The 16087-nt window shown below is 37.5% G+C and overlaps 2 protein-coding genes and 1 long non-coding RNA gene across 3 annotated transcripts in view; 1 reads left to right on the forward strand and 2 right to left on the reverse strand.

The window, feature by feature from the left end:
* The window catches only part of LOC141426817 (uncharacterized), a 62355-nt gene that overhangs the window by 22395 nt on the left and 23873 nt on the right, over positions 1–16087 (forward strand). The window lies entirely within an intron of this gene.
* On the reverse strand, positions 3745–9709 carry l(2)37Cd (general transcription factor IIIC subunit l(2)37Cd). The gene is made up of 8 exons (XM_074085999.1): positions 9509–9709; positions 9072–9279; positions 8807–8918; positions 8138–8432; positions 7288–7498; positions 6178–6347; positions 4370–4552; positions 3745–3852 (listed from the first exon to the last, which is right to left on the reverse strand). The coding sequence occupies exons 1-8, from the start codon at positions 9617–9619 to the stop codon at positions 3760–3762; spliced, it is 1383 nt and encodes a 460-aa protein (XP_073942100.1). The 5' UTR covers positions 9620–9709; the 3' UTR covers positions 3745–3759.
* On the reverse strand, positions 10238–12121 carry LOC141426816 (uncharacterized). Its single transcript, XM_074086003.1, has 6 exons — positions 11715–12121; positions 11437–11631; positions 11140–11202; positions 10908–11064; positions 10571–10724; positions 10238–10494 (listed from the first exon to the last, which is right to left on the reverse strand). Exons 1-6 carry the CDS (start codon positions 11916–11918, stop codon positions 10458–10460), a joined length of 810 nt encoding a protein of 269 aa, XP_073942104.1. The 5' UTR covers positions 11919–12121; the 3' UTR covers positions 10238–10457.

Consider the following 16087-nt stretch of genomic DNA (forward strand, 5'->3'; position numbering starts at 1 on the left):
AATGAACGTCTCTGCATCGGGAAAATCTGTTCAGTTTTCCAGAGTTATCCTCATTATGTTCTGTGTGTAAATGTAAAACAAATGGAGTGGCCAAATACAACCCTGTATAATACCTACCTTACCTGGCTGAACGGTGGAGTGACTCAGAGGCGACGTTACTCACTCTAACAGAAGCCGAACTATTATTTTTCATGACTAGCCATTGCCATTCAAAATCTATGGGAAAATCGTGTTTTAACGGAAAAAACAGTCCTTCATTTAGTGGCGCCATCATCCCTATTGTACCACAGCAGGCACCACATACCTAAAACACGAGTAGACTGGTAGACAATTATTATTATTGCTTTATATTAGTTTTTCGGTGTAGTTTAAAATCGAATGTAAAAAAAACACGATTATTAAATGGTATTTTCAAAAGATTCCCAAAATCAGCAAACCCTGCTTTTAATATAACATTTGAGGGTTTTTATACACAGACGTCTATCTAAACGCTGAAACATTAAACCTTAAGATGTTATTTCAACCAAAACCATTCGTGTAATAAATAGTTCGGAAGGTAAACAGATAACTACAGAGCTAACAGTAACCAGACAAAGCTCAGATAGCCGCGACAATGAGGACCAAAGTTTAATGCGCAGCGTGAATCATTGTTTAACTAGACGAGGGGCAACGTTCAACGTGTAACACTCGTACTAGGTATAAATCTATATTAGCAATAATCCTAATTAAAGTATGACAGCTACAATAAACGCTCTTGTAAGGCTAGATCACGGAACGTCAAATAGTATTTACCTATATTAAGTAGGTAAGTAACTCTTTCACGTACCTAGTGTAGCTTGAAAAATATGAAAAAAACATGATAGTAAGTATGAACTAAAAAGGCTTTACTAGTTAACGAGTTACCTATAGTCGATCTAAACTTAAAATTCAATATTTGCCGCAACCCTACACTACACTGCGCACGTGCGCACGTGCTGTGCGCGACTCCTACACTTGGCCGGTTTTTTATTATTTTTTATATTATGTTTTGAAGGAGGATATTGGCATTGGCCCAGCCTTAAGCCGCGTTTTCACTAGGGGACATTTAATTTTGTTCCGCGACCTTGTAGCCCGACACGAAATTTACGTGTCCCGCGCGATGTCGCCCGACGGTCGCTTGCGACATTAATTGGTTGCGGGACTTGTCGATAGTCGATGCTCTGCGAGCATTGACACGCGATATGTCGAGGGACAAAGTCGTAGAGACTTCTACGTAAATGTCGGGCGATTTGTCTCCGCGACATGTCTCCTAGTGAAAACGAGGCTTTAACTACGCGCGACGAGAGTCGCTGTAAGAGGTTTCTCTGTTCTTTACGAGTGCTCACGCCCGTACCATGCGTGGCACTCGTGCAGCCCTGCTTTCAAAGTAGGACATAAGGGCATGAAGCCAACGTGAGGGCACATACCTACCCTAACTGACTAGCCGGCTGAGAACGTCAACTGCTTCCTTAGCCACGAGGAGTAAACCTCTATAAATAATCCGGCACCAGTTGGGGAGGACGGGGAGCCGAGACTGCATCGCACAGTGTCGTCGTGAGGAGCCCCATCCCGGGGCGGGCAGCAGGCGTCGCAGCGTCACTTCATGCTCCAGTCTCACAATTGCAACGAAGAAACTCGTGTGGTTTTCAGTGGGTACCGCCCTCCAGGGCCAGTCTCACATACTTTATTTCCCCGTACAGGGCTGCCATAAGGCGTTTTTCATACAATAAAAAAGATAGGTAATGTGCCTTGACTAATATATGTAGCACTAGCTGTTGCCCGCGACTCCGTCCGCGTAGAATTCGTTTATCGCGTTTTCGTATCCGCGTAGAAACTAAGAAATTTTCCCGAATAAAACCTATCCTATTTCCTACCGAATTTCATCTAAATCGGTCCAGTGGTTTAGAAGTGATGAGGTAACAAACAAACAGACTTCAAACTTTCGCGTTTATAATATTAGATTGATTGATTGATTTGTGTACAAATGTCAATGTGCTCATGTAGTAGTAACAATTTGTTGAATCAGGCGTTACTTTGCGGAGGTCCATATCAATGAACTAAAAGAACTTCTTTGCTCACCCGCGTCCTTATGATAGCTAAGTGTATGCAAAATATGCGTGTTCATGCAGTTCCTCGACCTCCACACTGTAAGGATACACACAAATCACACAAACCCATCTATCACCACCACCACACTACACTGACGCGTTTCGAACTCAACCAGAGCTCATCTTCAGAGCAACATAAGCGTACACCATGCTACCAGATGTTAGACTCATATGTATGTGGCTGCATATTTTTTTGGTCCAGCGGTGGTGTAGCGGTATAGCACACGGCAAGGAATGCCGAGGACCTGGGTTCGATTCCCAGCGCTGGTCTTATTTTTCTGGTTTTTCTGTGCATCTATATTTCAGTTTGTATTTTTGCATATTTTGCATAAACTTAGCTATCATAAGGTCGCGGGTGAGCAAAGAAATTCTTTTAGTTCATTAGTAGTTACAACGCATACTTATTTAATATCTAAGGACAGTGTGCCCATTGATCAGACGCAGGTCGGTAATGTTATTGCAGTTTGCAACGCCCAAAACAATGACCCAGAATATAAACATTAATTTCTTCTTTCATTGTTACCGAGTCTACTGCATGGCTATTTCTCATTTTTGTGCACAGAGTCACTTTCATAGATATCATTACCGTGGATGTAATTGGGTGAATCACCTTTTTAGTGTAGCTGGTTGACATGGTAACGTCTCCTGGGTCACTTATTAAAAGTATGATTTTATAGCGTACATCCACTAAAAGTTACGAGCTGTTACCGTTTTTAGGCAATTCCTTCGTGGTTGAAAGTTGATTGACCCAATTAGGTACGCTTTCTAATATTACAAGAAAGATGGATTTTAAAATTATTTGTGATACGTGAACCCATCATAAGATTAACTTTTTTATTTAGGAAAAGTTATTTATTAGTACACCCACGGGAGTGACTGTACCTATGCACAAAAACCGGCCAAGTGCGAGTCGGACTCGCGCACGAATGGTTCCGTACCATTATCTATACAACATTAGACATTAGCAAAAAAATCAAGTTCGTTGTATGGGAGCCCCCTTAAATATTTATTTTATTTTAATTAAATTATTTATTTTTAAAGCGATTATACAAGTAAATTTTCTGTGAAAATTTCAAGCGAATACATGTTGTCAGTATTAATATCGAGCAAAAAACGACAAAAAATCACGTTTGTTGTATGGGAACCCCCCTCAAATATTTATTTTATTGTTTTGAGTATTTGTTGTTATAGCGACCACAGTAATACATAATCTGTGACAATTTCAAGTGTCTGACTATTACGGCTCAAGAGATAGAGCCCTGTGACAGACGGACGGACGGACAGACAGACAGACAGCGGTCTCAGTAATAGGGTTCCGTTGGCACCCTTTGGGTATGGAACTCTAAAAATTAGAAATACTCGTATTGGTACAACTTTATAACTAGCCGTGGACTATAACGTTTCTTTGTCACTACATTATCGTCACTTATTTATGAAGTGTTTCAGTTTATGATCTACATAGAACAATTGAATGTACTAGCTTACCGTAATATAGCGTACCGTGATTCCATTACATAACTAGCGTCTGTAATACTGCCAATCTACTAAATTGCATGTACTTGAATGGTTTTCTCTACAGGTTACTTAAAGTTGTCACGAACGAGGGTATAAGGAAAAGAATCGTTTGTTAAAATTATGTATTAGAAGTGGACGGTTCATCAAGCTCCGTTGCGTTGGCACTAGTGGAGGCGTCATCTGAGTTGGCTTCATCATCACTACTTGCTTGCTGCAACAAAAAAAAATTACAAGTCTTCAAAATTTTGTTTAACGAAAATAGGTAGGTAGGTATATGTAGAATCATTCACGATGACGCGTGCCGTGGTCCTTATTACAATGTCATCAATGGCTAATTTTGACAAAATCACGCGTCTTCGTGGATGGCACTAGGTCTATCACACAGAAGTACAGTCGAGTTTTTATAATTATTTTCACTATTCTAACCACAGAAAAACATGTTACCATGGCCTTATTACGGAATAAGAGTCTGTAGTGCGTATTTTTGAACCGTTGGATAAATTTATATTTTTTCAGTTATCCAAAAGGCTTGTATTGAAAATAAAAATAAAAACATAAAATAATAAATTAGTTATGTTGTTAATGGACTAATGGTGTACGTACTGTGTCACCAGCCCCAATATTTGACACAACAAAGCGTGCATACGTCTCTATTTGTAGGGCCGGTAGGACGTGTCAGTTTGCACGCTCCGCTTGGCAGAGGTATTAATGCAGATAACTGTACTTACCTCCAGCTTGAAATCAGCGTTATGCGAGGCGAGCAACGTGCGCTTGACGTAGCGGAAGATGTGGTCCCGGCAGACGTGGTCGGTGCCCGGCGGCAGCCAGCCGCGCGTCGCGTGGCACAGGTAGCCGGCCGGCGGCTCGCTCGCCAACAGTTCCTCCACTTCGGGAAGCTTCACGTCGCAGTACTATAATAATAATACAATTGATTCAGACAGCATAAAGGACCAATTGTTAGTGGTGTTAGCCTAGTCAGTGGTGGGCAAACTTTCTTCATGGGGGGCCAGAAAGTTACAGATATTTTAGAGGAGGGTCAGGATTACATTGTTCTATTTTATACTTTTTATCATCATCATCATCCCAGCCTATATACGTCCCACTGCAGAGCACAGGCCTCCCCTCAGAATGAGAGGGCTTTACATTTGCATACTTTTTATGTTTTTGCCAAATTATGAAATTTTATGAAGGATGAAGGAACTAAGTGACACTTAATCTATGCCTTAGATTAAGGCGAAGAAAGAACATACGGAGCGGTGCGAAACCGCCCGCCGCGGCGGAGCGGTCGGGTCGAGCGGATTGAAATTTTGTATCACAATATAGATAATCCGCCAAGAGCAGGCATATGGTGCCATTTCTTCGGTGCCGCACCTCCCCGTGTGTTCCTCGCCTAATACTTACTTAATGACTGACATAGACTTCTTTCATTGGACACGTGTTCACGTCAGAGAACAATCAGACCTACCAGCTATTGCTTTCAGGATTCCGTTGGTGCTCCCGCGCAATCTCTTTAAAAGAGAGGCATATGTGAAAAAAAGTCGAGCCCTAGAGGAAACTACCTTAAATCCTTAAGTTGGCTCATTTTACTTAAAGGAGACATTCCTTTATTTTAAAAAAGAAACAAAACTGCATTCAAAGATTTTATAAAACTCTCTTGCCTCGCCCGGGACTCGAACCAACAAAAATGAAAAACCGACTAAGAGCGTGTCGTACACGCCCAAAGTAGGGTTTCGTAGCCATTACGAAAAAATTAAGTAATATTTTTCTAAGGATTTCGTATTTTATACTGAATCTTCCAAGTTTAGGTATATTTTATACTTTAGGCTGCTATTTAAGAGTAAAACTAGTAATAATTATCTAGCAAACTTAGCCGTTATAGTTTTCCTTGAAAGTTGAAAAAATTCAGGATGGCAGTAAGACGAGATGTCGCTACTAAGCAATCAAATTATGATTTTTTTGTCTGGGTGAGCGGTTAGTTCCGAAGTTCCAAAAGAATGTGACGATTGTCGACGCAACATATATGTCGCTAGTGCTGCTGCTTAAGTAGCATAGAAGAAATAAGCAACCTGATATGTACCTATGCATAGGAAAAATTCGTGTCTAGATTCCTGTCCAGCAGTGGTGTAAGGGTAATAGCACGCAGCACGGAATGCTGAGGACCTGGGTTCGATTTCCAGTGCTGGTATCTTATTCTGGTTTTTCTTTGCATCCATTTCTCAGTTTGTATTTACGATATGGTTTCACGGGATACCCGTAAAAGTAACAAATTTGGAGTTGAAATAAAAAATACAAAAAGACTCCAACAAAAACAATCATTAATAGCCATGAGCTAACTTAAAGATTTAAGGTAGTTTCCCTCCAGGGCCCGACTTATTTTTCCACGCTGTAGAGTACGACTGATGACACCGCTAATCGATATAGTGAATAATCCTTTTCCATCATATTTCCTCGGATGCGTTCCTCTTTTTCATGTTAATTCACTCAACCACAATATTATTCAGCCAAAATAAAATACAATCTATGTAAAAAATCGAACCTGGTAAAAAATCTGCTTCTGCGCCGGCACCATACCAGGTCGGAAGTAGACGGAGCCTTCGGGAATATCTTCTACGGCCTCTTCCGCAGTGCGCGTGTTGGGTCGCACGCGATCTGCCTTCTTGTAGTGGACGACTTGGTCGCGCGTCGTTACCATCGAGTGCACCCCCGCTGGAACAAAGAGAGGGTTAAAACAAATACTGTAATCACATAGTATGCCTGATAATACTTGAAGGGGGTAAAGGAATAGGGTATTTGACGCCATAAAACAATAATTAAAAGACGTGACTCCAATTTTAAAAAACAACAGTTTACTTTAGCCCTGAAAACCAGATTAATATTCAATTAATTGCAAAAAATTTCAATTTTTTGGCTGCTTTAAACCAATTGAATAGTCGATTGAGTTGGCAAATAACTGACGTCATAGCCTAGGTATTTGAAGGAACGTGGCGTTGGACTGTGTGAAATAAAGAATTACGGATAAAACTGCGCTTGTTTTATTAAATTACTTTACAGGCATTTAGTTACGCGCGTAGCGAATACAGAGAAGGGAGATACTGAATTACTGAGGCGCCACTGATAGCGCGGTAAAAAAGTGTAACTAAGTTGCGTTCCGATTCTAACAGTATTGCCATACCAAATATATGGGAGAATTGGGTTTTAAGCTCATAAAAATAAGTTTTTGGTAAAAAAATCATTTTAATACAAACTTTTTTTTGCTGACTGTGCCTTTTGGTAATGTACTTGTATTGTCACCAAAACTACATTTGCATACCAAATTTCAAGTTGATGCCATTAACCTTCGAAGATTTTTGATCCTACCCTATTGATCTATCTTTATGAGTTTAGCTCTTTATACCGCTATGAAGCCTGACGGTGGATTAATTATATAATTATGAAGTTAAAAGGAAGCTTGTTGGAGCACTAAACAACATAAAAATTGAAGACAAAGACCTTGCCAAGGTAAACGCAAAAATATGTTGTTCCTTTTCACCGCAGGTATTGTTGATAGGAGAAGAAAGCATACACATAAAGATGGGCCATATATGTCTCAGCAACAGAAGTTGCTTGAACCAAGTCTCATGTTTCTGTTCTCCAGTTTACTTCCTACCTTGGTGCCTCAGCCTAAAATCTAAGGTTTGGTAAATCCTTGCACCAGGTTCTTTTCTAGGGTCATATCCATATTTAACCCACAGCATCCTCCAGGGCCCATTCTTCGAATATATGGCCACACAAGGCATTATCACTTTGAGAGAATTTAACCTGATTTTCAAATGGTATCTGAGCAGATTTTGAGACCAAATCGGCCTCTCTTCATACATCTGTAAAAAAATAAAACAAAGTAATTTCTGCATCTGTGGTTTTTAATTTAACACAAAGTTAAACAGAAACAAAAACTATAATAATACCTAAACTATATACATCTGCCAAACAATTAGTATCAGTATAAGTTTGTTCGCAGAAAATGGAACTCATTCATTAAGTAAGTACCTATAAATTAAACTAGTGTCAGCTACTTAAGGTTGTACATCTACAAATAATAGACAATAAATTATTGAAAATAACATCCTGCTAAACTATACTTCATAAAATAAATAAATCTTTATAAAATACCTCTTATTGTATTTAATGGCTGTATGTATAGTATTATGATACTATACATACAGCCACAACTCTATACAAGTACATTAAATGAATACACTGTATATTAACTATTATATTTATTTATGATCAACTACCTTTTGCTCATAACTTTGTCTACCAAGAATTTTTTTATGCTATCAGCTATTACACAGGATGTATGCTGTTTTCCAAGATAAAAACTATCATAACTTTCCCAGGATTTCAAACTACATTTCTCAAATTTCATCTTAACTGTTCAGCAGTTTAAGCATGAAGAGGTAACAGACAGACAGAGTTATTTCTGATGTATTATATTAGTAAGGAAAGGATTTTTTTACCTTTTGTATGCTTTTTAACTCTTGTGCCAATGCTGGATAAACAGATAGCCTCAAAGCATATTGTTTCAAGTAAGCTTCATTAGGTTCTGTGGGCAGGGTATCTGTGAGATTAAATGTATATGGAGTCATGCCAATTCCTCGGTCTGTCCTGCGTTTGCTGTGGACATCATTTTTATCCGAGTCTTCCTCCTTTGCTGCCTTTTTGTCTGGATATCTCTTGTCTGTGTAGGAGTAATTGATTGGTTTGTCTGATCTCGTGAAGTTGGCTGGGACAATGAACAGTGATGACTTCTCTCTGTTATGAATAAACATAAATGGCGTGTAGACAAATGAGAACTGTTACCAAGCATAAAAGTATAATACCTTTCTGCTTAGAGTGCAAAACAATCAAATCTGGCTTACAATTACAATCTGTTTTAAAATTAGGCACAGCAGCTTAAAGATGCTTGTATCATCAAAAATATACTCACCGGCACTAAATTTGGTCCACTCTACATTCAAAATTACCTTTTACTGCATACAATTGAGAGCCAGATTTTTTGCCGCTCAGTATATTTAGTCAATCTTTGTGACCATTGAATGTTATGTAATTGGAATTAAATTGAAAGTTATTAAAAAGAGGAATATATTCAACTCCAAGCTGCAACAACTCCAAACAACACTACTTACACCATAAAACTGAAAGTATCAACTCCTGAAGGCAGAAATTCGTCCAACATACACTTAGGCTGTGAATTCTCTCCTTCAACTTTAATTGGAAGGTATTGGAAGTCACACATTGCTAAAAATAAAATTGAAAAAATAACATTACAAAACATAAAAAACAATGACTGGAATCAAAATAGGTTGTGTATAAAGTTAACTCACAAAAATATGTTTATACTCTAGAGAGTTGCATAATATCTCTTGACCAAATGAAATAAGGAATACTTACAATCAAATTTGTATATTCTGTTTACATGCCCCACAACAGATGTTTCTACTGCCTCCCTCTTCACCTGATTCCCATCTTTTGTTTTCTTTACCTTCACTTTTAACAAAACACCTGCTGTTTTTTTGTTGTCACCAAATACTTTTTTTACAAATGGATTATGTGGCTGAAAGTTAAGTCCCAGGCGCTTTTTGCTTGGTTGAGATAAGACCTGTTGGTAATATTAATTAAATTGTAGTATACTGGAATGGAAGAATGGAACCTCAGCTTCAAATGGTATTTAACCTAACCACAGCACGATGCTACATTTAAGTTTACCGTGTGCGACCACAATAGAACGAACCATGTACAATAATTCCGTAGACATCCATGGTAGGTACGACGGACGGATGAACGGTAAAATATATGTGTATAAATGGTTATTTATTTTTAATTCATACCTCTGAAATAGTTCGAATGCCTCCTAGATGTTCCACAGCTTTTTCATCGTTTTTAACGATTGCAGGAAATTGGACACAAATTAATTCTGGACCTAATTCTACCTTTTCCATGATGAGACTTTCCAGATAATTTTTACATCGATTTAATTCATCAAAATATTAAAAATGACACGATTGTTTTGGGAAATTTACTTTGACTATAGTTCTATGACTTTGACAGATCGAATGGTATGGTCTAGGCCGTCACTGTCAGATGAAAGCCACAGATATCGCTAAGTAAATTTCTTTGGCAAGATGAATACATACTAGTTGAACCAACATAATCAAACAAAAAAAAAAAACACAAAATTTTAACCTTCGGATTTTAGTTATTATTACTGATGTGCCAAAGGAAACTTTCCAAAATTACGGAATTTTTCTTATAGGAAAATTTCGGAAACCTCACAATTTTGTATGAGGATTGAAACTTTCCGTTTCTTAAATTAAAATTTCTTATATTTCTTGTGAAAGTTCAAGAAATTTCCGAGAACTCTTCCTACTTCTTGGAAACTTTCTGCAACTTGCACATCTGTACTTATTATGCAAAAATATATAAGCACAGTTCACGACATACGTATCTAGTCACAAAAATCTATTGCTGATAGCTAAGGGCGTCGCAAAAAAAAATACAACTTTTAAAGGGAGTCAAGAGTATAATAAAATAACCCTCCTTCGGGCAGTCGGGTAAAAAGATTGGGAACCCCTGAATTAAAAACATTAAAATTAAGCTATTATAATTTCTGTTGACCATTTGATTCTACAGCTAGGCATCCAATAATGCATCAAAAATATATGCAAATTATTTAATATCATATCACAATCTTAGTCTATGTCATGGCATTACCTAATGTACTAATCTTATCTTATAATATATCGATTTACGTTAACTAGTTAAGTGTAAAAAATTGTGTTATCGGTGAACTACTACTTCAACAGCTGCTAGTAGCCTGAAAGTTAAAACAGAAAATATTAATTGTTTGCAAATAAAATGTAAAATTCTATAAAACTATCTAAAGTACTAACTTTTCTAATAAAACATTTCTTTGCTTCTCAATTTCAATTCTATCTTTCTCCATTTTGAGTCTTATATTATTGCATCTCTTCTTTTCCAAAAGTTTTTGCTTCTCTATTTTTATTCTTTCCTCTTCCAAGTTTAAAAGCCTGTCATGAACCAGTCCTGAAAAATTTGGTAGGAGAAATTACAATATGTATGATGGATGGTGATATTGATGATAATGTCCTATGGCCCTTGAACAGGGACATATGGCTTGACATAAGGACTTCCATGTATGGTGTCCTGTGCTGTAATTCAAAGATATGAAACATACATTTGTAAATTAATTCCTCAATTAATACTAACGGACTGGCCTTCCTCGTTTCCATAACGGTTTCCCTGCCACTGGTGCAGAGGACACTTCATTGGACCCTATGGCTTGGTCAACATCATGGCCAACTCCATCATTTAAGCTCATGTCAATGTCTGCTTGACTAAAATGATGCGGGTCTGAAGGCCATTTCTAAAAAAAAACATAACAAAGCTTAACATTATAAATAGCATGTAATATTAATTTAAAATGTAGAAATGATCTAACTATATTACTGGTAGAAGGATCTGAACTGCACATCTCATTTGAAACACTGCTCTGTGTTGGGATCTGAAACAGAAATAAGTTGTTTTGAAAAGATCATGCCTGATGTAAGTCTTTTGCTGACTAAACTTTTTCTTATTTGCATATCCATACCAAAATTTCAAGTCATGCAACCTCTTAAAATGAGTGAAATTTGATTAGCGCGATTTGAAACAGACAAGTAACTTACATACAAACATTACAACTTAAATTAAAACTGGTAATAAACAAAGGCGAAGTAAAGATGTAGTTAATATTTACCATATGATTTGAAGAGATAACTGATGTTTCAGGAACCCCAGGAAGACCAAACACTGATGTATTTGTGCATATGAGTCTCAAGATCTTTTCTTCAGAGTCCGAGAGCTGCGTGTTTGCATTGCAGCCAGGAGTAAAACGACTTTTTCTTATTTTAAAAGCTTTCTTTTTTACATTTGATTTCCAGTCTCTCCATGTCTACAAAGAAATATTATATCAGACCTAAACTACTAAAATCCACTAAACTTATAAAATACTTTTTGAGACTTTAGCTTAGGTACCTGTTGCCATTTATCAGGAGTTTTTATTGCACCAGACCCAAAACCCGAGTTTGCATTAAGTTTTTCAGTAATTTTAATCCACGCATTGGTTTGCCGAATTCTGCCTTCCAACCCCGTAAACTTTCCAATAGCCAGTTCTTTGTCTTCCTCAAGGAAATGCAGAAGCATGTTCAACTGCTCGGGACTAGCTTTACGCCTTTCCATTGCACAAACTTTACAATAACTTTAGCAACCATGAATTAAAGCCGAAATGAAATGTCCTGATACAGCAACCTATCGATCTGTGTTGCAGTTATCTCAGTACTTCTGGAGATTCCAATAGGAATAACTTAATTTTTTTGTTGTTTTTTCTTGTAAACATCTTATTTCTTTTTACGGGTTCATTCCATATTCCTTCAACTTAGTTAACTTTAACTTGACTTTGACAGTTGACATTGGTTGGCGTAACATTTATTTCGTTTGGAAATACTCTGGAAATGTAAAGAATGGTGTAATTTTCATTTTATTAATTACATTACTTACTAATTTGTGAGTTTTATGAATTTTGAATTTTTTTTAACAGATTTACTGTAAAAAGAAAAACTAATAATTCCCACATCGAGTTTGACACTGACGGATCGGCGGAAGCAGAACGGTACAATAACAAAATTGTTTGTTTGTGAATAAGGTTTGTGAGTTTCTCAAAAACTAGAATAAAACTCGTCAACATGAATACTCTTCTGAAATTGAAGTTGCTTAGGGGTAGTTCTCATAAAGAAAAGATTGCTCGTTGGCATCTGAGGGATGTATCTGACTGCATCAATCTTCCCGACTCATACTTACTAAAAAACTGTGGAGTAAACCGAACGGTTTTCCATCGAATTTTAAGTATTTTGGAGCCAGTTGTAACACCAACACAGCGATCTAACGGTATACCGTTCCCATTAAAGGCAAGCTTTAGTAACCATTTTAAATAATTTTTCATTGATAAAGAAAAGTTGGTCCTTCGTGCCGGATACTACCTGTTACAAAGAAATTAGCTACTTACATGGTTCTAGTATGTTGAGGCAAAATTTTGCAATTCATATCATATTTCACCTACTTACATTGGATGACAATGCAGTATAGGTATCAAAAATGCACAGTCAACATAAATGTGTATCTAACTATGTATTGAAAAATTTACTTTAACAAAAACTGATTCATACTTCAAACTGCAGGTGTTACTGACTTTGTCGTTCTTGGCAAGTGGGTCTCATCAAAAGTCAGTGGGCAAAGACTTCAATGTTAAAATATCACAGAAATCAGTGAGCAGGGTCATCAAAATCATTATTGAAGGTCTCAATGCTGAATTGGACAAATGGGTTGTATTCCCATCTAGTTCTGCTCAGAGGGCACTTATTAAAGAAGGGTATGGCTTGACTTTGAGCTTAAATAATTTAATGCTGTTCTATATAAGTACATATGCTTTAATATTATTCTAATAATTTTGAATTTCAGATTCTACAGGAAATATCACTTTCCCGAAACAATTGGGTGCATTGATGGTACTTATGTCGAAATACTATGTCCAAGAGACGATGAGGAAGCATTTTACGATAAAAAATGTCAATACTCAATACATGCGCAAATTGTAAGTTTTTACTGCAACATACAAGCTCCTGAATGCTTCTCTCATCCACTCAAAGGTCGACTGGTAGATATCCCTTAAAGGGATAAGTTCGCCTTTGTACATATATCTCAATGTTTGTCAATTATGTTTGTTTACTTATTTTATACAATAAAGAGTACATAGGTACATATATGCAAGCTTTAACATAGGTACATTTAATTTGGTCATTCAATGTAAATATCTAATTGCTTGAGTAATGATAATGATTAAGTTTAAATTAAAAAATATATTTTTAATACAAGCATTTTTGCTGACTGTACTTATTGTTGACTTGTTGTAAAAACGGCCTCATTTGCACTTACTATCAAGTAAGTGAGATAGAGTATGTATGTAAACTCTTTATTGTGCAAAATAAAAGAAAGCAAATACAATTGACAAATTTTAAATACTTTTACAAAGGCAGACTTATTTCTTTAAGGGATCTCTAATAGTCAACCTTTGAGCGGGTGAGAGGAACAATCAGTTAGGGTCCGACAAAGAGTGTTAGTGAGTAAGAAGTTGATTGCTGGTTAGATTTTAATAAAAAAAGCACAGCACGCTGTTTATGTTGTATGTATATTTAAAGCCCTATACTAATATTATGATATTCTACTGACAAATAGAAAATAATCACTTTACAGATTTGTGACGCCGATCTGAGGATAATAGCAGTCTGCTGTCGCTTCGGTGGCGCCGCGAGCAACGCCTACATTTGGAACCAGATGAATATCAGACCCTTCGTTGAAGAGATCAGCCGGCATGGGGAAACAGCGTGGTTTATTGGTATGTAGGTTCTGGTCAGAATACAAGAAAGTGGCTAGATAGACCTAGTGAACATGCCATGCCACGTTCACTCATTATGAGAACCATATCTGTCATGCAATTCAGTATTATGCAACACAAATCACCCGATTTCAGACCTTTCTTTTAATCAGTGGTTTTGGTATAGTCGACTAAGTAAGTGCTTTTCCATTTTCAAGACACTTCCTATATCAGAAAAAAGTTTATTACCAATATTGAAATGAAATGTAAGTACATTATAGTTATATTATGATGTTATAGGTTTTTTTGTTTCATACATTTAGACTGCATAGGGTAGAAGTACCAGTTTTGGCCACCTTAAGCCCGTTTTTGGCCAGTTGACATTTGCAGTCATATATAAAAAGTTATAATATTAAAATAATATGTTTAGTGAGTTTATACTGAAACGAATAAAGTTTATAATGATTTATTACTATAAATTCATTTCAAACGTATATTTAAACAATAAATGGCCACTAACGTACAGTGGCCACAACCGGTACTTCCGCCCTAAGTTATGGAAATATTGTTGTTGTTTTTTTAGAAAAATACCTGGGTTCGATTCCTAGCACTGGTCTCTTCTTCTGGTTTTTCTGTGCATCCATGTCTCAGTTTGTATTTTCGATACATTTGTTTAACACTAAGGCTGCGTTTCCACCAGAGATGTGCGCGGAATGTGTTCGTCATGGACCAATAGAAACGCTTCATTCTCAGAGAAACTGCGGAGCGAGGATAGATAAATGAAGCGTTACTTCGCAGGTGGTAGGACCTTGTGCAAGGTCCGCCCGGATCGCTACCACCATCTTGCTCGCTAATCCTGCCGTGAAGCAGCAGTGCTTGCACTGTTGTTTCGGCGTGGAGAGTAAGACAGCTGGTGAAACTACTGGCACTTGAGGTACCCCATCTTAGGCCTCTAGGTTGGCAACGCAACTGCAATCCCCCTGGTGTTGCAGTTGTCTATTGGCGGTGGTGATCTCTTACCATCAGGAGACCCACTTGCTCGTTTGCCATCCAGTCGAATAAAAAAAAACGATTGGGTTGTGACAAACACATTCCTCGCTCATCTCTGGTGGAACCCCAGTTTAACGCTGAATAGATATTTATCCCCTGGATTATACCATTGGAACATCAAACATCGCCCTTTTTTGCAGCCGACAACAAATACCCGCAACGAGCGTGGCTCATGACTCCAATCCCCCACGCCCCGCAGGGCACTCCCGAGTCACAATACAACCACTTCCACGGCCGCACCAAGAGCTGCATCAACCGATGTATAGGAAAACTGAAGGGCCGATGGCAATGCCTCCACAAAAGACCTCTACACTACTCACCCCAAAGAGCAGCTAAGATCATTAATGCTTGTGCGGTGCTGCACAACTTTTGCATACGAGCTGGCTTAGACGCAGACCCTTATGTAGAAACAGAATGTCTGCCAGCAACGAATGAAGCGACTGAAATGCCTGATGATAATGTCAATGATTTGTACATAGGCATGGAAGTGAGGAGACAGCTTGCAGAGCGAATTTATTACAGCGTTTGACCATTCAAGTAGCCGGGGACAGATGAATTTGATGTAAACACAAGCGAGTAAAAAAAAATTTATTGGCACTGCAAGTTTTTTTCTGGCCATGGAGCCATATGAGCGCAAAGCTCTTCAGTCAGTAGCAAGTGTTCGCATGGGCGTGGCATATGTAGTGGTACTGTAGTTTATAGGCATTTTATATTTGAAATTTCTCTTTTCCCGTACTATCAGCATAAACAGAGGTTTGTAATAATAATTATATTGAAGAAGAAAATTCCAAAATAATGTCAGTGTCAAATTCTAAATATTATGAAATATTATTTACATTGTCCTACGCACAATGTAAATAATATTTCTTAATTCGCGCTGTCATCGTTCATCCACCATTTCCGCTCATATTTCGTTTTATAGAATTTTTTT

Source organism: Choristoneura fumiferana, chromosome 3 (assembly GCF_025370935.1).
Source record: "Choristoneura fumiferana chromosome 3, NRCan_CFum_1, whole genome shotgun sequence".
NCBI classification, from domain to species: domain Eukaryota; kingdom Metazoa; phylum Arthropoda; class Insecta; order Lepidoptera; family Tortricidae; genus Choristoneura; species Choristoneura fumiferana.

Excerpts from the sequence above, each read along its gene's own strand:
- LOC141426816 (XM_074086003.1), bottom strand. The coding sequence starts at position 11,918 with ATGGAAAGGCGTAAAGCTAGTCCCGAGCAGTTGAACATGCTTCTGCAT. Across the intron at positions 11,632-11,714 it reads CTCCTGATAAATGGCAACAG|ACATGGAGAGACTGGAAATC; the intron begins GTACCTAAGCTA and ends ATTTCTTTGTAG. Across the intron at positions 10,495-10,570 it reads AGAAATGTTTTATTAGAAAA|GCTACTAGCAGCTGTTGAAG; the intron begins GTTAGTACTTTA and ends TTTAACTTTCAG.